This window comes from Geospiza fortis, unplaced genomic scaffold (genome assembly GCF_000277835.1).
Source record: "Geospiza fortis unplaced genomic scaffold, GeoFor_1.0 scaffold66, whole genome shotgun sequence".
In the NCBI taxonomy this organism is placed as follows: domain Eukaryota; kingdom Metazoa; phylum Chordata; class Aves; order Passeriformes; family Thraupidae; genus Geospiza; species Geospiza fortis.
Genome location: NW_005054312.1, coordinates 3148778 through 3172494, shown reverse-complemented (window position 1 = coordinate 3172494; position 23717 = coordinate 3148778). Strand labels below are relative to the sequence as shown.

At 41.3% G+C, this 23717-nt stretch overlaps 1 protein-coding gene across 24 annotated transcripts in view; it reads right to left on the bottom strand.

The window, feature by feature from the left end:
* The window catches only part of MADD (MAP kinase activating death domain), a 60605-nt gene extending 44264 nt beyond the window's left edge, over positions 1-16341 (bottom strand). For 7 of the 24 annotated variants that reach the window (XM_031055711.1, XM_031055715.1, XM_031055707.1 and 4 more), the window contains exons 1-8: positions 16260-16338; positions 10320-10511; positions 7185-7799; positions 4276-4579; positions 3784-3915; positions 2424-2537; positions 1671-1751; positions 452-508 (exon numbers count right to left, since the gene is read on the bottom strand). In XM_031055711.1, the coding sequence (XP_030911571.1) occupies positions 452-508; positions 1671-1751; positions 2424-2537; positions 3784-3915; positions 4276-4579; positions 7185-7799; positions 10320-10381 (1365 nt within the window). In that variant the 5' untranslated portion in view covers positions 10382-10511; positions 16260-16338. Of the gene's footprint in view, positions 1-451; positions 509-1670; positions 1752-2423; positions 2538-3783; positions 3916-4275; positions 4580-7184; positions 7800-10319; positions 10512-16259 lie in introns of all 24 variants that reach the window. The other 17 variants (XM_031055702.1, XM_031055712.1, XM_031055708.1 and 14 more) reach the window with 8 other exon arrangements.
* Positions 16342-23717: the final 7376 nt, after the last annotated feature.

Below are 23717 nucleotides of genomic sequence, written 5' to 3'. Positions count from 1 at the left end.
ATAACTCTACTGCTTGTAAAGTTATTTCCATGTGTAATTTGAATACATCTTGGGAATTAGAGGCCTTGAAACTTGCCCTTAAAGGTGGCTATTCAACCAGTAATTTGATATTCCAGGAAAATGTGGAGACATCTCTACACAAACACCTGCTTTATCCCTGAAAACCTCCACTTTCCATTGGACTGAAGCCTTCATCTTCCCATAAAGATACCACTTCAACCCTCATAAAATCATCAAGGAGCAGCACAAGTGGAGAATCCATCCTGGACACCCAGATCTATCCTAAATCTTCCTCATTTTTCCCATTTGCCACTGAGGCTTCATCCTTTCACTTAATAAATAAATAAATATATAAAACCAAAGCAAAGAAACAAACAAAACAACAAAAAAAAAACCTCCAAAGGAAAAGGGTAAAATGGAAAATTGAGGGGAAAAGAATAAAATAAAGAACCTTGTTGTCAGGAGTGAGCAGCTGTTTCTGAGTGATTGCAGTCATGCTAACCAGACACTGGAGGCAAGATGGAAGATCATATGATAACACCACAGCAGCCCATCAGAGCCAAGACGAACACATGAGCACAGAGAAACAGATGGAAGGAAAAAAAATATCTATTACTACCAAATATCACAAATGAGAGGAAAATGAAACGGACCACAAAATAGACACACCTTGGGAAAGAGGTGTAACTGCCCCACCCCCAAACATTCATATCTGGCCACTTTGGAAACAGGCAAGCCTGTTGTCCTTAATGATGCAGCTAAGAACTTTCTACAGCAGTTTCAAAGCAGATATCCTGGAATTCAGTTATTGACTCTAAGAACCAAATGCACACAGAAGTGTTAACCTTAGTAATGTGGGCCACAATTTGTCTGCTTTGTATCAGCAGCACTCCTTTGCCAATGACAAAACCTTAATAACAATGTCCATAGGAATACACAGGGAATGTAAGCTGAATTTGGGTGAACACTGAGAGAATTTTAAATATGTCTTCAAAAAAACTGCAATTTGTTCTTCTGATACTTGAGTTTACCTTTGCACTAGGGAGAAAGTTTTGCTAAATAGTGCCTGAAATTGCAAGGGGGTGAGGCAGCAGTGGGGGGAAGGTTGATCTAACAAAACTCCAGGCAATACATCACTTCCATCTGTGCTGACAGCAGGTACTGGGATATCAGAGAGGTTACACACTTTGCTCTCCTGGTCTATGAGGAAAGAGAAAGAGCAAACCTCATCACATTAATAACACACTTTACCTTTAGATACTGCATGCAGCGTGCATAAGGAAAACAGAAATAAAGAGATAAAACCTGCTTGACACGATCAGCCAGGATGACCCAAGCTGATTAATGGCTTAGCAGGACCTGAGAGGAGAGACTGACACTTCACACACAGATCTGTGAATGGAGGGGAAACAAAGATGATCATAGCTTGATGGATCAAGTCAGAGTTTAAAACCCACATGGCAAACATAAAGGAGGAATTTGGAACTTTCTGCATCGACTGGAAACAAGTTGGCCTCAAACAACAAATAAGAAACCACCTGTTGTGTACAGGGACATTTCAGCTTTACATTCACTGACTCGCATTCTTATCCACTCTAGCAGAAGACTGGGCAACACTACATATGCTACATTCTGCTGCATCTGAGTCCTTTCCCCAAAGTGCATATTACCTGTTTCAGATGCTTTTTCAGCTCTGAAGCTTCTGGTTCTGGCAGGGCTGGCAAAGATTCTGCATTTGTGGGAACAATTACCTGGAATTAAGCACAAGAACAGACTAAAAATTCCCCAGCTGTAGTCATTTCCAAAACAGAATCCCCAGAATCTCCAGCACTCCAGACACCGAGGAATAAAAGACACAAAAGTAAAATAAGAAATAAAAAACTTCACAGTCTCAGACAGACACCTGCTCTTCACTTCTTTAAGCTTGTTCTTGTTTACAATATAATAAACAACGGAGTTACTTTATAATTTACCAGGAAACCAAGAAATTTGAATCAACCCACACTTTCCATCAAGTCGATGATGTTATTCACATTTTCCTTGAATTAGCCTTGCTCATACCCTTGTAGAAAGTGAGATACATAGCCCCACTTGAACCATGACAACCTGTGGGAAGGTTCTTAACAGACTGAGTTTCTTAAGTAGGGCTATAAGCCAGTATGACAATTAGTCAAGAAGAAAGTTCTACCATTTGCTTGAGGATTCACCTACTAATGATATAGCCAGGTCAATTAACTGAAAAAGGATGCCTAATGCAAAAGACATGGGGACCTTGAGACACAACAAGGAATGGAATCCTAAAGTTTAAGATGGGAGTGGCAAAGGCAGACTGACGCCAGGCATTACTGAATTCTCAGTGGGTACACTGTGACAGTACACAGCTCCTGGAAACAAAGCCATAACTTCTTATGGGTGCCACTTACCCTATTGGTGTCCAGGTCAATAAGCCATACATCATCAGGCATTTTAAAATCCAGCTTGTAAAGGAAGAAACTTGCTGGAACACCGATGATATAAGGTGTAGGGGCTAGAAGCAACTGAGAGAAAAACAGACTTTACTAAGGACAAGATATGCATGTGATATCACCATGTTCTTCCCAAATATTTATTTATTGACTACAGTATGTTTATAGCAGAGTAGACAACACCAAATGCATTGAGAAATAAGTAATTAATACCATACAATGGAAGCATTAAAAAAAAAAGAAAGAAAAAGAAAAAAAAGAACAAAAGCTCCAACTCATAAAGCCTCAATTTTCATATAGGAAAAAACACATTTCCATCTCCTATGTTTCATGTCCCACTGCCACCCAGGACATAATTTATATGGCTACACAGCTCTTTGCAAACAGCTTGCTGCGTCTATCATGGTCCAAAAAAAAATGTTCAGAGTAAGAGCCTAAGTTGAAAAGCAGGAAGTCATGGAAGAATACATCCTCAGCTCAAACTGAATCTGTGCCATTGTAAATAGGCACATACAAGGACTTTACCCTTATGCTCATAGTGGTAGTTCGGTTTCAAAATAATAACATCTCTAAGAAGTACAAGATAGACACATTTTTTTCAGATGTATGTGGAAAACTTATGGGCAAATTCAGGTTGCTTCTGACAAGGCAATAAAGAGAGGAAAGAGGTTTAAATCAACTAGGCACATAGCAGCTTGAGACCAGTGGCTTGGGAGGCTAATTTATTCTTTTAATCTAGAATTGTTGGTCCCCTCCAAAGAGTGGCAGAAGAATAGATCTACAGCATCAATTGCAGGATAGCACTGAAGTAGTAAGATGGCTTAAATTCTATCTTTCCAAGCAGAATAATGAGCTCCTGCAAAGAACTGACTATTGGAAAAACCCAGGCTCCCAGCTGAAGCTAAACACCACTTCATATTTCGGAGACTGCAGGCAATAGTTTCTGAACTCTGAATTAAAGAGCCCTCAAAAGCATCCTTAAATATTACTCTGGACCCTCCTCAACAAATTTTAATACTCAGTTTAGAGGGGGAAGGGGGTAAATATCATAATAATATTGTTGATCTATGGTCGTTCAGTTCACTGTTTGTGAATTACTGCTTTGAATCATTCTATTCACTGAGTGTGCTCTGAAGATATCCTATATAAATGGTGTTACCTATGATTTAAATAGTCACACTCAAGCAATGTTCTTTGCAAGGTAGACTTTGATACAATCTCTGAAAAGATGGTGAATGAAAAAAGGACTACAAGTATATGAATTTTAGACATCACAGAAACATATTTTGTGAAAGATCAATAAAGGAAAAATATGTACCTGTTCTGCAGAGGCCATGCAGGTGGGAAGCAGAGGGATCACTGGGAACATGTACTCCAGTGGGTAGATCATGGCCACAAAGGCCATCACTGACATGGAAAGTGCATTATAATCTCGGGACTGCAATACAACCTGCAACCAAAGAAACTCCCATTAGCACTGCAGCAACCATTCCCTTCTAATACTGCCTTCAGGTGTATACAAAGACCACAGATTTTGTGATCTCCGCAGACTGAAATTCAATGGTTGTGAACTGGGTAACCCTCCACTAATCTGTCTGAAAACAAGCTTTGGGTGTTTTTTTGAATAGGAACAGAACTTTTCAAAACAGGAACCTCAGAAGGAGCTATTTATTCCCCTCATCCTCCACAGACAAAATTAATTCCAGGCAGTGCAGAGAGACAGCTGTTCTACACATCCAGCCTAGCCTGGTTTCGAAGAGGGCAGAACTTCCTACATAATTATCAAAGATCAATGATCTTCCCTTCTTACCTTGTGCTCCAGAAGGATGCAGGTCAGCACCTGCAGGCAGGCATCCACTCCCAATAATTCCAAAGGCAGATGTAATGGAAAATCCACCAAAGTGAAGCGGGATGGATCAGGAAGAGCAAAGGTCAAAGCTGGCTGCAGCTCGTGTGGCAAGACTTCCACGTCCACCCGCTTCTGCCCAGCAACAGGCATGGGGGAGCGCAGCAGCCGGTATATCCACGCCTCAATTTCCCGCAGGTCGTGAAGCAAGGCGCTGGACTTCTCTTCCACCAGCAGGGAGCCTGTGAAAATCCGCCACATTGTGTCCCTGGACAGGGAGAACGCCAAGGTTAACACTCCAAGAACTTCACTTGACAGCCATTCTGCAAGATTCTTCCAGAGAAAGGGGAGATCCACCAAGGATTAAAAGAGGTAACTAACAAACCTTTGATCACACAAAGGAATGGAAGATAGGCATTCATACTGACACAACCCACAATGTGAGGAAGAATAAATCTTTCTGTGGCAGGAATCAACACAAGGATGTCACTTCAGACTTCATTCACACGTTTAAAGGATTCAGTCAGGTCCAGATCTCTGAAGAACTCTGATCACCCTCACGCTTGAAATTCAGTGGGCACACAGGATACTCTCCTATCTCAACCAGAACTGTAGCACACTGACTGCAGGACTCTCCTTCTAGCAGCCTACAAACCTTTGCAAGAATAGGAATTAAATGTGAGATAATAAAAATATGCCACATCCAAGATCTCCCAGATGTTTTAGCATGATAAAATACCCTTCATCACTCTGTCCTAAATTGCAATGTATCATTCTTAAGAGCTGAATAACCCATGGGAAAAATGGATCTATTTCAGCTAAATCTCTGAAAGCTGCGTAGAAAACATTTAGGTACCTTAGCAAAACAAGCAGCAAGTTCTCCACACCCTAAGCTGGCAATCAGCTCACAGACAGGCTGGCCAAAAAGCATGTACAGCATTTGCTCATGGCCTTCAGAGCTTCACAATTCAAACCTGGGTCTGACAAGGGAAGCACAGAGTCTTGTCCACTTCAGCCCTTTACCCTGTAGCACAGTGAAGGCTGCAAACTTTCTGTATTCATTCTCCAAATAACTGCAGCCTGATAAATATCTTGAGTTACTGGAACTGATCCCCTAGAAAGCTATGGGTTCAAACTGGAGGTTCTATCTTACAGTTCACAACTTTAAAAAAAATAATGAAAAGGAAAAAAAGATTATAACACTGGAGGCTTCACAAAGACAGAATAATTAGAGAAATTTGGATGGGTCAAAATAAGGGCAATTTGAGATTACACTAAGTACATGATACACCTCTCAGGAACTGTGATGCTTTTCATCCTCCACTCTTCCTTCAGCTACTTGTCATGCATAAGACATTAGGCTGCTAAGAGATGTGCTCCACTTTTGCCAGCTGTATGGGTTCAGTTTCACCTTTATTCTGCCACCACTCCAAAACTATTCTACTTTTCCAGGTCACCACTAGAAAACCACATGGTAATTCAAACCTGCTGCTTTACTTTTCCCAGGGATGTATGCTCAATATTCTATCTCTTGCTATCCTCATCTATCACTTAATTATTCTCTTTAAGAATTATGCCCAATAAGAGCAAATTTTTCAAATACCACATGTCATTCAAACACCAAATTGAGGAAAATCATGAAATTCAGTGGGGTGCTTTTTCCTCAATAATTATCAGGCTAAACCAAGTGACAGAAGAACATTCCTTAGCACATACTTCCATTGGGGGGAGAAGTTTTGCTCTGACGAAATAATTTATTTTCCATCCATGGGTTCAAGTGATAAATCTGCTAATGCAGTCATACTAGCCCAGAACAGTCTCCTAGAACTATTCCAGGGCAGTAGCCCAAGAAGTAGGCCACTGCTCTATAAATGGGACACATTTCCATTTCATGCAAAATGTAAAGAGCTTATAAAGACAAAAATTATAATAATTATAATCATGTCATTTTTTGCTTTTGACAAGTTTAATTTGGAGTGTACCAAGCTACTTAACTCACATTATGTACTATCTCACAGTCCTGTCCCTCAAACTGTTGAGATAATCCCCTGCTTCTCCAGAGATTAATTTCATACTTTTTCTATTCAGTTAGCACATTGGAAAGGAAAACACCATCCCAGAATGAAAGAGTCAGGCACAGTAGCACAGATACACATCCTTGGCTGAAATACATAAAGACATTGTCCCTTCCATACCCTTCAATGCAACAGCTTCTGTTACATACTCAACACTACAACAGCAGATACGTTACGATTCCTACATTACATTAAATATACACCAAGTTCCTGCCAATTTGTTGTTACCAACAACCATTCCCATGTTTCCTAGACAACTACTTTGTTTTCTACCTCTCCTCCCACTCTCCTTCAAATATTGTACTTTGACCTATTTCAGCTGATCCTGCTTCTCTAGTCTTTTCTCTCCCACGCTGAAGTTCAGACTGTTTCACAAGCTTGTTAAGCACATTTTCATAATTTCCCTCCTACCCCAAGAAGAAATTCTCTCTGTTATTTCTTGGCTGCTTCTTATTTCCCAGAGAATCAGTCCTGACATATACTGCCACAGAGCTTAAATGCCAAAGCAACAGTAGCAGCATAAGCACTCAGCTTCAGTCCTCAGAAGGGTACTGCCTCCTTAGGTGCATCAAAAATTAAAATCATACCAAATTACAGAATCAGAGAGAGAAGTTTTAAGGAAATTGTTATAAAAATTTCCTTTTCCTACTGTGAACCTCGGTTAAAACAGTGAAAAAGGCCAACCCTTGGTGTTTGGCTGCTTCTGCAACCACATCTGCAGCCACAATTTACTGTGTAAATAAACTGCAGCACTGAACACAAACAGTAGGATGAAAAAGTGCTTCCCTCTCAACATACCTCTGTACCCCACGCGGAATGCCCAACTTCTTGCCCAACAGTCTCTCACTACAGCAGTCCACAAGTCTCTTGAGGGTGTACAGACACTCACGGAAGGTGGAAAAGAAGGGATAATGGCTAAGGATGCACAGAGAAGTCAGAGTGCTGTTCCGAGAGCGATGGCTGCCTTTGGCCAGGCGCTTGCTGCGCGGGGATCGATTCACGTCAGGGGTAGACTCCACACTGGGGGCCTGCAGCGAAGATCCGCTCTCTGAACTCTCAGTGCCCGCTTCCTCCTGGGGTGCTGATGCATCCCCAGATTTAGGGATCTTCTGTCCCTCTCGAGCTCGATGTGCCCCCGTGCCCTCTCCCTTCTCCTTGGGTACTCGCTTCTGGAAGGAGCGGTAGAAGTTGACGCAGATTCCATAGCGGGTGACTCCCGTGTCCTTGTCCGTGAGGGTGAACACGAAGGAAGTGTCATCGCGGAAGCTCATGCGCTTCTGCCGCACGCTCAGGCATCCTTCAGGCTGGCAGAAGAACACGACGTCAGGCGGGAGGGGAAAGTCTGCGTGGTCTTCCAGAGGGTAACGCCGCAGCAGCTCAGGAGTCTGAGCAACGCTGTCGCTGCTTGGATGCCTACAAAAGAAGCAAACAAAAAATCCACATACATAGCTGACCAATAATAAATATTTTTGGGAACTTCCTACTAATGTGCCAGGAGCCTGTGGACTCAGCTTCATCTTTGTTCCCTCTCTTCCCTACTGTCCATGGAAAGCGCAGCTTCTCAGTCACTAGCCGCAAACCTCACTCACTAGCACATGGCAGAAAGGTTCAGTAAAGAAGTTTAAGTCTGCACAGTCATTAGCAAGGAGCCTGTTCAAATCTGATCAGAAAAAGGCCTTCCAGGAATATGTTGTTCCCAGGAGAACACTGTATTGTCATGTTGCTCTGACTTTGATTTTCAAAATTAGTTTAACTGCACAGGCCTCTGGGCAACATTTCAGTAGGAAACACATTGTCCCTTCCCAAATACATAGTCAGAGAAAAGCTCCTAGATTTCAGCCATTTATGAACAAGATGAAAAATTAAATGAGAAATCCAGTATCAATTCCTAACTGGGAAAGCAAGAATTTACAAGGAAAGAACTCAGATGAACAATGGAGGGATAAGGACCTCATCCTAAAACCACTTTCATGAAAAAGTTCTAGCAGCCACACAAACATATGTGTTTGATTTTCAGATTGGGATTTAAAGTGTAATTTATATAAAAACTGCATGGTAATATGCACAGCTATTTACCACTGAGACTCACTAATCTTTGGACTACAAATCACCACAGAAACATGAAGACAGAAAGGCAAAACTGTTGTTTCCTGATTTTCCACTAGATTCTTTCAAGATATTAGGCTTTTGCCTATTTCAAAATACAAATGACACTTGCTTTTCTCATATAAGAGATGTGAAAAAATTCAAGCAAGTAGTAATAGAATGCTCACAATTTATAAAAGAAAATCACTGGTGTAAATAGCTCTGCTGAGTAATTCTTCCAAACTAATATTTTATTTAAAACAAATAAATATGTTTTCATAATAAAATTGGTAACAAGACTTATACTGCCTGTAAAGTTAGATACCGAAATACTGCATGAAAAAAAGAGAAACACTAAAATGCTTTTATATGTTAATGGACACAACTAATGCATCATCTCCTGAAAAAGAAATGTCAAATAATGCTGCTACTATTTAGAAAGTCTATTTGGCAGCAAATGGTCCAAAAAATGACATCAACAAAGTACGAGTGCATGTATCACTACTTCGTGCCTTTGCTGTAATATTAGCTACAAGGACAGAGTTTTCTCAGACATTGAGAAAGTTTGAACCCAACAGTTCCAAGAAGTATTGCTGTTTGTGCACAGTGGATAACAAGATGTAACAATAAAGGCCACATGGAGCTCCTAAGGGCTTTGTAGGAGAGGCTGTTTCAGTCAGCTCCATCTTTCATCACAGGCATTTGCCAAAGTGCCAAACAAGACAGCAGTAGCAGCCTAACCAGCACAGGCTGGCAAAAAGCAAGAGAACTGTAGGAGTCCAGAAGTGATAGTAGCAAATTTCTAAGTGAGAACATCAGACACTATAAGCTTCACGGAGGCAGCTAACATTTCTCCCTCCTCTTCCTAGCTGGTGACACACACATAGAAAATTTGGTTGTTTTTCTACAGACAGTAAGAAATATTTAACTATGATAGTATTCAGTCCGTAAAATGCAATAATAAAATAACTATTAGTCAGGATTACGTAATTTCCTCCACTCAGCCTATTTAAATATTGCATTCAAAGTATTCTGAAAAGAAAGCAAGAGGTACAGCAACAGGCCGATGCACATGAACCACTGATATTTAGAAATGAAAGCAAAATAGACTTTGGGATAAACCCATTACATAGAATTTGCAGAAAGCTGCTGCATAAACTTTGAATAAGGAAAGAATAACATTTCTTGAGTACCTCTATGTTTGACAAATAGAACACATCGACCCTGCATTTCATATGTGCTTTAAGTAAATATTATCTATTTAAGTAAATTTTTAAGTAAATATTTAAGTAAATTTTATCTATTAATAAGACTTTAAAACCAGAAAGTATTCATGTAATTTCTGTGAGGATAAATAAGTATTAGAGGGAGAAACGGTCAAGTAAAGCAAGTTTCAGATTTTTTTTAAAACTGAGTTTATAGACTACATTTCCAAAGCTAGAAAAGTAGTACTATTCTACTACTAGCACATTACTAGTAATAAAAGTAGTAGAAAACTTGTACTTTACTTGTATTTAGCTTTCAGTGTTTTCAATTTGTGAATCCCTCTGTCCTGATGCCAGTAGAAGCAAAGTTCAGACACACAGACTACCAGAGAGTGATAGTTAAATTAGTCACTCTCTGCAGACCCTTGAAAAGTCTAAAGACCACAAGTTAAAAAACTCTGACTACACTAGTATCTTTAAAGAAGTGCCCTGGCTCAAGTAGGTGCTCCCCTTAGGGGAGCATTCTGCACACATTTCAGACAGCACTTCCTGAGCATCAGGAAGGCTTCATCAGTGGATGCAAGGCTATTTATCCCCACTCTACTGCCCAAGCAAAAGCTCTGCTGAGACTGTTTCACATTACCTGGCTCCAATGATCACAAGATAGTCAAGTAGCCGAGAGCAGATTTTCTTTTTCTGCACCATTGTCCTCGATGCCCCTCCCTATGTCATCTCAAGGAATTCCTGTTCATTGATCCAGTGGTCAGCTATCCCATCAGCCGTGATCGCTGCCTTGGGGAACAGAATCTGCTTGGAACTGTCTGCCAAGTCCAATCTATAACCAAGAAAAGCAAGAGTGTCAAAAGCACAACCAGGAACATCCAATACATACAAGCAACTTAATGACCTTAATTATACTCCCAAAAAGCCTCAATGTTCGGTGCAGTCATGGTCATCCACAATCTCTGTCTTCATGAGTATAAAAACACAGCCATGGGCCCACAAAAGCAGAGAGATGAAAAACACACAAGAAAGTACAAGCGTATCTCAAGAATTAATGGTTGGAGTCAGTCATCTTAGAGGTCTTTTCCAAGGTAAATGATGCTATCATTCTGTTCTAAGGGAGAACACAGACCAATAAAGCTGCCTACCACGGCCAAAGAGCTACTCATTACATGGTTTGTGTGTTGCTTAGGCAAATCCATAAGATCTCAAGAATGCTTGGGAGGGGAGCTTCAACTGGCAAGATTGAAGGAAAAAAACCACAACCTGAACATTAGCTGTGGAATAAACAGAACTAAAGAAGGGGTAACACCAGAAATCCAATTTGATAAAATGCATCCTACCATCCCAAACCTGCAAATGGCGGCCAGCAGGCAGGAATGATCTCCACAATTCCCAAAGACTGTGATCTAACACTTTTTCTGTGCAGATACAGAACTGCAGTTCTACAGAATTGCAGTTTACAATAACTAAAGTGCATCTTGTAAAGCATACTGGGTTTTTCACTTCATTCAGTTCCATTTATCTTGTTTAACTTCACTCCTTACTCTTGATACCCATGCCTCCTGCAGCAAATTTCTCTGAGTACTTTATGATAGAAAGATCTTCTTGGTAAAACTGAGATTATACTGCAGCATTATTACTTGTCAATAATTATGCTTAATAGATATCCAGAAAATAATTCTTTCCAATCCCACCATTCCTAGTTCACAGAATTCAGGAAAGAACAGGGAGAAAAAAAAATTTTAAAAAGGAATACAGTTCCACATTACAGTGTTCCCTACAATGTTTGAAACCAACCTGAAAACAGAAACTTCCTGAAACTGAAAGGTCTCAGAAACCCAAAAAATCGGAGATGCTCAGAGTATTCTAGAAGTTTACTAAGTATTCCAATGGATTTTTTAATAAGAGTTATTTTACATTAAAAGCTTAATTGATTGCTTTCTGGGACATATTCAGAATAAGGTTTCCATTTCAGTTCATGTTTATATCCTCAGGCAGGATGTAAACATATCACATACACAGCAGGGAAGTTTTATTCATTAGCCCTCCAAACAGCAGTAAGAACACAAAAACATTACAACAGTAAGAACAAAAAAGCACATATGCAATTTATAAAAAAGGAAAATCATACTAGTCAGTAGGTACTATTAAAAGAGTAATAAACTGAAAGAAACTTAAAGCTTCACACATAAAAAATCCCACATTTTGTGAAACTGTGGCATGTTTTTAGTAGATCCTCAACTACAGTTACTGCAGAGTCCTAAGTAACAGCAGTATGAATTATCTTCTCTGAGCAGCAATATTGTTGTAAATTATCTTCTCTGAACAACAGAGAAAATACAGACACAGGAAGCAAAGTTTCTGTTTCTACATTTTAATGACATTATTGAAAACATTGTAGAATCTGTCCTAGAAAAGCTCTTGATCCTTGATATTCTGCAAATATCTTGGCACAGAAGAACTTAAGAGGAACAAGATGAAGTTGGGATATCAAGTGGTCCTTTTTGTCTCCATTTTGAAGAACTACTTTATCTGTTTTCTTTCCAAATGGCTTTCCCCAGAACTCTTTACAGAACAAACTGCTCAGTCACAGACAGGGGCATACCTAGAAGTACGAATTCGAGGAAATTCTGCTACTTAGTGGTAACCAAAGATGCTTTTCCTCAAAAACAGAGGCTACCCAACACCTCAGTGAAGGTGGAGAAAATACACTGCATTTGTCTTATGACTGCAATTCTCTACACATATGTCCCACAGCTCTGCAAAGAAGTTAGCAAGGTATGCATTATGAAGGTCTTAGAAATCATGACATTTCAATAATATCTGAGCAGACAAGTAGATGGAATATATGCAGGGCTTACAATAACCCTGGAATGGTTGAAGCTACAACCCACTGACATCAAACACTGAAGTTTTTGTCCATTTTTTAAAATAAGATCTGAGCACTTTCTGATTTCTGCTTTCTATTTAAACACAAGTACCAGGGAGACCAGACTGATGCAGATGTGCCAGGGCTTCCAGAGCCACCTTTACTGATTTGCTATACTTAACAACACAACAGTTACAGTCAGACATAAGAGGACAAAGGCTTTTTTGGGAAGACAATTTATTGTTGGATTGGAGCAGGAGGTAGAAGAATTAGAACCAAGTGCAGGTTTTTTACCTTCCTCTATTCAATCTCTGGCTTTTTCAGAGATCTAGCAACGGCTGATGACAGCACTTAGAAGAGTATTGCACCAGCATTTGTTGGAACTCGTCTTCCTACTCCTGCTTGGATTCAGACACCACAGATGATGATCTGTATAAGGCAACACAAACAGGCATCCCAGTCCTGCCTCCCCCTCCCTATCTGGCAAAAGCTTCCTTTCAGACCAGTATCATTCCGTTCCCTGTGCTGGCAGAAGTGTTTGTGCAGCTACAGAGCAAAACAGACTGTGGAACTGATACAGACCAAACTTAACACCTGCCCTTCTTCTCCCTCCCAGCTTTTGTTTTTACAAGGTTACTTTTTTTTACTTCGTTCACCAAGTGACCCCACAAATGCTTGTGCAGGCACAAGGAAAAGGTAGGAGAAAGCAATTAAGAGAATCTGGAAGACTTGACTGAACACAGGTGATCACAGAACCACAGACAGCACCTCTACAGGCAATACAGAGGTAAAGTAGTTTCTTTCTAAGAGATTTCCCATCATCCTTCCAAACATCCTCCTAGATTTTGGAGACTGTCGCAGTGTGTTGCAACTCCAGCAAGAGACTAAGTACATTAGGACAGAAATAGATCAAACAACCAAGAGATACTTCATTTTTTCCTCTTTTATGTTGGAATTTGGACCTGAACCAAGAAATTATCTTGACTCTAAGATGGTTGATATGTCAAAACCTCTTCTCTCTCTCAAACTGCTTTAACTTTACATTGCTTTCTCTGAAAAGGTCTTGTGCAGTGTCTTTTGTCTTTGCAAACATTTGGAACCAGCCTTTTGAAGGCTGAATCCTCAACCAGCACTTGAGAAGAGACTTCCTATTATTTCATCTCTAGAAAAGAAGAAAAATAGAGAAGGGAAGGCCCACCACAGAAAAATACTGCACCAACAGATTATGTCTCATACAACACTAAAATTGAAATAAGCATTTATATGGATGGTGAACGGGTTGGTGAGAACTAACACTACCCACCCACTGTAGCAGCTGTCAGCAATACTCACTAGTAAAAGCTGGCACTGTAGCCTAGGCACAAAGACAAAAAGCAAGAACCAGCACAAAACCACAGCTTACCAGTAACCATGACATGAAAAAAGTGTTCAAAAAAACAAACACTTCTATTATTGGCATTACTCTGCATTTAAAAACTCCCCAAACACCCACATTTTAGGTTGCAGCACAACTTCTTAGAGGACAATCTGCATGGTATTCTGCAATTTAAAGTCCTCCCAGAAATAAAAGCCTATATAAACAAACACACACACTCATGAAAAGCACCACAGCACACAATGGATAGGGCAGCATGAAAGAACCACAGCAGACTTTCTACCAATTTAGAGTCATCTAAACTGTGTCAGAGCCATGCCCTGGCTGCGTCAGAGCCATGCCCTGCATTAGTCTCAAGTTGAGTTGGGACTAATGAGTTGTGCATTTATCCTATTTCATCTATCCCTTGGAGCCCTCAATCTTTGTTAGGAGTCTTCTCATTAGAGACACAAATTTAGAGGAACAAAGCAATTCAGTCTAAGAATAACTTTGATACGACAAACTGTTAACTCAACTAGTGTCACTGTATGGTGTCTGGCTGAGATGGAGGTCATTTTCCCCTCAGCAGCCCTCCCAGTGATGTGCTGTGTACTGGTAACTGGAAAGATGCTGACAACACATCTGTATTTTGGCTACTGCTGAGCAGTGCTGGCACAGCATCAAGGCTGCCCCTCCAACATCTTCCCCCCAGCAGTGCTGGGGAGTATGCAAAGTCTTGGGAGGGGACATAGCCAGGACTGCTGACCCCAACTGACCAGAAGGATATCCCATACCACATCTGCTCAGGAAAAACCTAAGAGAGAGGAGAAGGGCAGAGAATCCATTATTTAAAACATTTATAATCTGGAGCAACCACTAAGCCTACTGAAGCTCTGCTTCCCAGGAAATGGCTGGACAGCACTTGCTTCTGGAAGTAGATAATAAAATTTCTTGGGCTTCTTTGCTTCCATGAATGCAATCTTTGCTTTATTAAACTGCCTTTACTTTTGCCCAGAAGCTTTTTTCCATCTTATTTTCTTCCCCCTGTTCTGCTGAGGAGGGGTGTGATAGAGTGGCTTGGTGGACAAGTGGCATCCAGCCAAGGACAACTCACCACACTCACCTGCAGTTGTTTTCCGCACACAGAGGCTCCCAGCTTTGATGGTCCAGGCTTACACTGACCTGCATGATGCCTGGCAGGTATTTACATCATTGCTTGCAAAAATGGTATGAAGACAAGAGATTAATTTCCAACAGGAAGGTGCTAAGCCCTGCTTTCCTCACAATTCTTCCATGCTTTAAAATGGGACCAGAAAGGCTTCTCCTTTCATTACCTCCAGTTTTTACCTGGTAAAAGGATCCTACTGCACAGTTCAGCAGTGCATGGATACCTTTAGAATATAAATCAGCATCATACAATTCAATTTGCACACTGACTGAATAATGAGCATACATGGGACATTAATTTGTAAGAGAAAAAAGAGGAAATTGTGAAGGAGACAGAACAAATTATAGGACAGAAGCCACATAAATTATGGTTCACTGAAATTTCACCTTGTGAAAAACCAGATTTCTAGTCACGCCCAAAAAGAACTAAATTTTTAGTTTCCTTGGAACATCCTGAATTTCTATTTACTCTCAGCCAAGACAGTCTGTACTGAGTTCAGCTCTAATAGCCACTATGCCTGACCTTAGTGCATTGTTTTCTGTGAACTCAAGGCTCGCCAATTGAACTAAACTGAGCACTGAAACAAACACAAATAGGACCAGGAGTTTCAATGCCCACCTTTGGACTGATGTATGTTTCTTTTTCGCACATCACACACCTTGACCTATCTGCTAAGCCATGAGAAATAGGTGTGAGTACCTCAGGACCAGCCAATCTCACCTGTGTGGGCAGGAACTCACATTTCACTCACTGCTGAACTGGAAACAACATGGTTTGAAGCCCAGTATGAACTGTTCATGGTAGCTTTTAGACATTTTTATAATCTTTATGGAATCTTTACCACTGAAATTTTGGTTACTTCTTCTTTCAAGTGTGTTTCAAATGATGCCAGACATTATCTCTGGTATAGCATATGTTATTTTTGCTTGTACTAAACTTTTAAAGAAGCAGACAGGCAGTATTCTTTTCACATGAGCCATTTTTCACTTCCTCTGCTTAACAACTATATAAAACACTGCAAATAGCTTGATACTTTAAAATATGCAACATTCTAAGAAGCTCATTATTGCTATTATCCAGATACTACAGTGTTTCTGCTAACACAAGAAACAGACAACAGCAGAGATGAGAACACTTCCCATTCTCCAGAACTTGACAGAACATGGAACAATTTCTAAAATCTGACCTGGATGGACTTGCTATACTGGTGCAGCTGCTTTGTGTGTTACCATGCACCTTGGCAAGGCAGCAGTGCATGCCAAAACTGTGACTCCTAAGAAGATACTTGCACTCTGGAGGGGAAAAAAAAAAAAAAAAAAAAGTATTGAATTGCAAGTCTACCTAAACAGACAGTGACATATTTATCTAGTATGGCTAACCTATAACATAGGTGTGATTCTGCAAAATGCCATGGGGATAGCTCCAAGCATAAGAAATCACCCAGTAGAGAACAGGACTGCAGGCAAATTCTAAAAGCATCTGCCCTGGAGCACATGCATCACTTCAATCAGTAAGAGTTGCTTACAGGTAAAACAGCAGATGCACCCCAACTATTTCCACTTTTCATCTATCAATAAATCTTGAGGGAAAGGACAGAACAAACCAGATAAAAGAAAATTAAAGAATGAATGGGGAAAACAGGTTTTGGCAATACAAGAAGACTTATTTTGAAGGCCTTCTCAATAATTATAATAAATAAAAGATTTCTTCCTTTCCTACTAAGTAATATTTTCTCTTTGCCTTCTGAAAACAGAACTGACACAGTCAAGCATCTTTAGCTTCCACATCAGTTGTCAAGAGCAAAATGGAAGTAGCATGGGCAGGGGTGCTGACAGATAGACTGAAAATGACCAGAATTACTCCACAAACAGAAGTATCACGGCACACAGATGGGAACCTTTCTGCAGTATCACGGAGTGAAGCTGGACTGATTCAGGTTCCTGGTTGCCATAGTGACAGATTTCCCCATCCTTGCCATATGTCAGCCCTTCAGTGTTGCTTCCTCTCTCCTCCCTGCTTCAGCCAAAACCTTGGCTAAAGCAGCCTGCTGTACATGCAAGATCACGCAGTCACCACACATGCACATGCTGTGAGAACAGCCCCACAGGTAATCTGATTCAGATCAATCACCATAGCAACCCAATCTTTTAGTCCCTAGATTTCAGCCTGTCAAGTATATTTATAGAGCAGCTGCAGCGCTCCACCCCCTCTGCTCCACCACCAAAGCTCCCAGCACTGCCCACACTACCAACCAGCTTCACCCAGACACAAGGACTGCCTGGAGTCAGCGCCTGCAGGCCCCAGGCCAGAAGATAGCACAGTATCTGCAAGATGCTAAACACCCCCACTCCATGAGCTTGCCATGGCCATGAGTACTACAAATATCAGGAGGCGTTCTTGCCCACGGAAAGCTGAGTTACCAACCACAGCTGACAAAATCCGCTTACCCAGGCACCCACATGATGCTTCCACAAACACGCAGTGCAGGCACAGAAAGAACATGCAGAGTGTGCTAACACAAACACACAATCCTAACAGGAACTTGCAGGCAGCAGCAAAGGCAAAGGAGAGGTTCCAGCAGCACCTGCCCCACAGAGCCACATCTGCGCCCACCAGTAGTACCTGAAAGCCATGAAGAAAAATCATGACCAGGGCTTGAATGAGCAACAAGAGATAAGCAGGTGAGGAAGAATGGTATGCAAATACTGTTATCCATTTTATTCCATTACACTCTTGGGGAAAACTATCAACAGTAACCTAAGGCAGGAAAAGCACACACTTTTACAGCACTCTACTTCCTAACAGGAAGGAGATGACAGATTTTAGCCTCAGCCACAGGACATTTCACATGCTTCAATTTAGGTTAAAGACCTTATTCTCCTCCCCTCCTTTACTGTATGAAACATCTCTCTCATGATCCTTCCTGGGCAGGATCATTGTGCAGGGCACCACTCACTATAGAATCATAGGACAAATTCTGGCATAAAAACCCTCTCTCAGTCTGGCCAGTTCTCCTGCTCTACACTGTTTGAATTTAAATTCATCTCTTATTCAAAAATCATCTCTGGAGACCTGCATGAGAGAACAGTAACACAAGACCATCTCTTTTGAAGTCTGTCCTTTTTTGCCCCTCCTTGTGAAACATCACCATCACAAATACAAGAGCCTTCTCATTTTCTCTACCTCATCAGATTTTCACTGATCCTTAAATCTGCATTTAAACATTTTGCAAGGAGAAGGGGTGGGAGGAAGGAAGGGCAAACCAAAGCCCACACAATGCCTCCAAGCCCAATTAGCCTCACACCACCAGCAACCACTATAGCATTACATTCTTTTCCAAACCAGAAGTGCTTTTGGTGTGAGCTTTGAGCTGAGAAACGCTGGTGCTGCTTCTGGTGCAGCCCAGACCCCAGCACCCACAAGATGCTTCCATTCCCAGCCCTCTGCTGGGAATTTGAGCAGTAGGCCACAGTTGCCATAATGCAGGCATCAGAAGGTTTTTTCCAAAAACCAAATAGTGTAAATGTAGAGTCATAAAAAAATTAACAAGAAAACAACAAAGCATGTGACATTTGAGAGAACTGCTGGATGCAGCTGCAACTGCTAAATTATTCAGTGCTTTCCCTTGCCATGGCGCCTCCCCCAGCCACAGTGAGCAGCTCTGGGCCAGGAGACATCACTCATGGCATCACTACCACCAGATACAGGCACATTCAACTGTTTCCTGGAAATCAGTCACACAGACAAATGGGATCCCAACAATAAATTACAGCCATTTGTAAGACAGGAGGGGGAATGCTCACAACCAGTGTGGAAACACTGAAACATTGTTCAGGATAATGTGAACCAGAAAATAAAGTACTTTAAATAATCCAGTCATTTGGCTGTTGTTAGCACCTCAGAACCCAGAGCCCCACATTTGTTTTGCCTTGTGTATTAGAAGCACTCAGCCTGTCTCCCCACACGTGCCACCTGCTTGTTACTCCTTCCCTCTACACACCTTCCCCTACTCTTCATCAACACTGTGGGAGATCAGAAATTCCTATTCTCAAACTGATCCTACTGTTAATTTTGGTGATAAATCATAGTACCAGCTGGTCAAAACTGAAAGGAAATAAAAGAGACAAGCCCATTTTCTCTCTACAAGATCTCTGGGGTGTGAGAAGTGTGCGTTTGGCAGACTCACCCACACGTAAACACTGGGGGAAGCAAGCTCAGAGTGAAGAGGGGACAGGAACTGCCTCAAGCGGTGTTGGAGCCAGCAAACGACACAGCAAAAGGGCTCCCAGAGGTCCTTCCAGACACTGGCAGTGGCAGCCACCACAACAAAGGAGGGAGGGAAAACACCACCCTGCTGGGCATGTCTTAAGACTACTTACAAGAGAGAAGGGAGAAACCAGGTGGCCTGGAGGACAGAAGCAGCGTGCCCAGCTCGTGGCTCCAGCAGAGCAGTTTAACTGCTGATCAAGAGGAAACAGACACGGCAGCAGAGCTGCTCAGCGCTCATGGCTCCAGCAAATTTCGGTGGGTACTGGTTTTGATTCTTCATTATCTGTATCACAAAAAGCACTCCTCTCCTCCTGCTAGCTGATGACAGGGAAACAGGCAGAGGCACAACTCCTCATCTCCTGTCACCAGGGCCTTTCCAGAGCAAGGACAAGATACCCAGGCAAGAAGAGACCCAGGAAAGCTGGTGTCAAAGCTACAGGCAAGAAAGCGATCAAAAGTTTTACACTGACATTGGCAAATTCAGCCTGAATATAACGGGAAGCAGGACACAACCAGGGCACTGATCCTGCAGATGTGACAAAGTAACAGGATATGAAATAAAAGGATGCTCTGCTCAAAAGATAACACACAGTTCCTGGAGGTCATCAGATAACAAATTTGGCAGTAGCGTATCTTTGTCCCTCACACAAAAAAGCAAATATTAATTCCCTGATCGTCACAACTGTTTAAAGATTAGTTACAAACAAAACAAAAAGGTGATATCTGACAAACACTACCGGATACATCGAAGGCAACATGATGACCAGCTCTGTTTCGAGGAATGCTGCTGCTTTGAAATAATGAAGGCAGTAGAAGAAACATAAAACCATAAAACCTTGTTCCTTGCTGCTACTCTGATGCATTATTTCTCACAGCAACCCAGAAGCACAAGTCTCTCATTTAACTGCAGTGTCTGGGCTCACAGCATGAGAACTGCCTCAGCTTAGGTAATTTAGGCATATGCAAGCAGCACTCCTTATTTCTAAATCCCTGCAAGGATTCTGCTAGTAGCAGTGATCTAAAGAGAACACAACCTCTGACAATTCAGTGGTTTCTGGACATCAACAGGCACAACCTCCCCATCTGGGAGTTCCCCAGTGTAAAGGTACTTCAGAGCTCCTGGCAGTACATGGGTCAGTTCTTCAGTTTGCTTGGTTTGGGGTTTCAGCTGATTATTCTAGTTCCAAGACAGAAATCAGGAGCATGTTTGTCAATAATCAACAGTAATTTCCATGTTGTTTTGACAGGTTTAAGGAGATCCAGTGACAGAGAATCTAGCTGCTCTAGAATTATTTTCCAGCTCAAACAAGAGAGCAAAGACCAACCAAATTATACAGGTTCAGCCACAGAGAGTGAGCAGTAGATCAATGGAAGGTTTTCATAGCTCTCAAGGTAGAGAAAGAAAAGCAGCAAAGCATTCTGTCTTCAAAAGAAATATCACAATTATTCCACAGATTAACAGATTATCCCACTAAAATACATTCCTTTCTAAGTGATGCCTCATGATGTTCATTTTTATTTCACTTTGTTTCTTATTAGGTCACTGACAATGCTTTCACTTCACAAAAAACAAAAATTCATAGCTTGAGATAGATGAAAGCTCTTTAAACTGGGGACATGATATTAATCTTGCATATCAAGCTCTTTCATTCTTTTTAGTAAATCCTTTCCTCATTGCTGCAAATCCCTAATCAGAAGCTGCATCTGTACTTTTTACCAGTGCACTAAATAACTGCCTGGAATTTTAATGCAGTACATCTTAAATGCAGGCACAACAGGGCCAAAGGACATTGCAGGAATTCATCTGGGCTGTAACATATGCATTGCCTGTCTCCAATTCCTTCCTAATGGAAAGTAAGTGAACCATTCACCTCTGTACTAAGTTTTAACATAAAAGTATCAATTACCATCTTATGAGTATGATGGCAAATCCAGTTAAAAAATGACAGTGTGAAATGACAGGGAAGACACAGTGTTTTACACCATTTGTTATCCCCTCTCACATACTAAATCACTACCAATTCCCACCCCCCCCAAAAAAAAGAAAGCCATTCTTCTCACAAATGTGTCTGGAAAGGAGTATCAGAGAAAATCTACTAACTGGAATGCTGGAAATTAAAAACTTTGAAGAAATTTATTCTCCTAGAATTTAGCAGTACTTGTGACTTTCTAATTTAATACTCAAAGTTTTCATAAATATTTGGTTTTTCAACTGACTCACCATAGATGACATTAAATAGACCAGACTGAATATCTTGACAGAGGTATGCCTACTGTATCCTGTCTATGCAGAACCTAAGTATTTGATATGGCTTGAGAGGGGAAAAGCTATAAATTATGAGCCTCTATGCCCCTGAGCCCAAGGCAGAAAAAATCAAAGCCAACACTAATTTAATTCAGGAAGATAATATGAACAAGTGTTCTAGTAAGGCCTGAAATGCACTGATGCTTCTACCATTTCTACTGAACCATCAGTCCTGATGCTCTAAAACCTAAAAAGCTACTTTGGCTAGGTAGGCAAGGATTACTGTTAAAAAATCCTCAAAACTTTTACTCCCCTGACCCCCAATCCTTCCAAAACAGACAGAAGTTGGACTCAGTACTCTCAGGCACATGATGTGGCTCTTGAGGATGGTCCTGTGAAGGGCCAGGAGCTGGATTCAATGATCCTTGTGGGTCCCTTACAGCTCAGCCCATTCTGATTCATTACATACATGCCCTGTTTGCTTTCAAAAGAGTTACAGAATGGCACCATGGCTGAAGAAGAGGTTTGCCCTCTAGTATATATTTATGTTTTTCCACGAAAACTTTAAACTAGAAGCCTTTTTTTCTTTTTTTGTTTTTTTTTTTTTTTTTGCCAATTTCCACACAGCCTTTGGTTCACCCCCTTTCATAGCTTTGGCACATAACACACATCCTAGAACTGTGTCTTGGCCATGTTATGCATTTTGTATAGACAACACTCTTCCAGGGAAGGAGGATACTGTTTTCCTTTTTTGCCCATCCAGTAAACTTCGAACTGTTTTAAAAGCAGTAACTTGGAAAGCAATGCAGCAGGACTCTGAAGCTTACAGCTTGAATCCTGTTAATTTGGTAAGAACACAGGAGTCCAGACTTGTGATACAACTGCAGCACCACTGGAGAGGCAGGTACAAGATCTTTTAGTGAGGACAAGGCTGTACTACTCTCCAAACAAAAGCATTCTAGAGACTTGCTGATGATTTTGCATTTTGTTAAACACACAGTAAGATACTTAACGAGTGTGCATTTAATTACAGTGTCTATTAAACTGTGTTCAAAAGCTGTGCATTTTCTAACAATGCAACAGTAAGGCAAAAATAGTATTTTATAGATGGAATGATCTATCAGTTCAGCGTTACATAACATGCTGTGAGGGGATGGCCAGATTAGATCCTGTAAAAACTGCATGTTAGCTGTGTTGGATGTGAAGTGCTCTCTTGGATGTGTCAGGATTGCAGCTTTTCATTAGTGCTGAACACAGCAAGTGCTTCTTGTGCCCAATCCAAAGCAGCTGCCTAGGCCCAAGCAGTATAAAGTCCAAAAATAGAGACACTTCCCAAACCAACCTATATTTGGATGACTTTGCTTTGATTATGTGACCCTCAGGACACCACAATAAATCTTCCCTCCTCTTGCTTGTGTCTACAAGTAGCATCGTTTTTGCAGATAAGCAATGGTGCAAGGAGCACAGCAAGGACACTTGAGAGCACACCAACAGAAATGCTGACCCAGAGTCACACTGACACAGAGAAAATGGCTGGCTTGTCTAGGGAGAGCACAACATATTGCCAGATCACAGTTCTGCCCCATCTCCATGGGGCTGCAAATTTATAATGTATGTTATTTTACATATGACTGAAAACAGTGTGGTATATGGAGGAGTTCAGGGGGGAAAGAGAGAGATGAAAGACGGGAAACAAATCAGTTTCCTTCAAAGCTTATCATTTCTTGAAACACTTCTTTATCGTGACTCCACACAAACAGTGACACAGACCAAGCTTTCTTCCCCTCCTCCACCTGACAATAAAAGCGAGCAACACAACAAGGTGGTGACACCCATTTCTGACGGGAAAATGTTTTTGATTTACAGTCGACTTCACAAGAAATTGCCCGGTATAAAGTGGATTTCCTATTCTATTGTCTTGCAGAGTAACAGGATCTGCTGTTTACAAACCAAGGAGTAAAAGCACCTTTCCAGTCACATTACCGCAGCAACCCCTTCACACGGCTGCACGCCTCACCTTTTCCAAGGGGTTCTGTCCGCCCTGAGCCGCTTTCTCCCTTCCCTCAGCACCCTGCCCGCTTCCACCCGGCAGGGAGCGAGGAAAAGCCTCCGGGTGGCCGGGACCGAGGG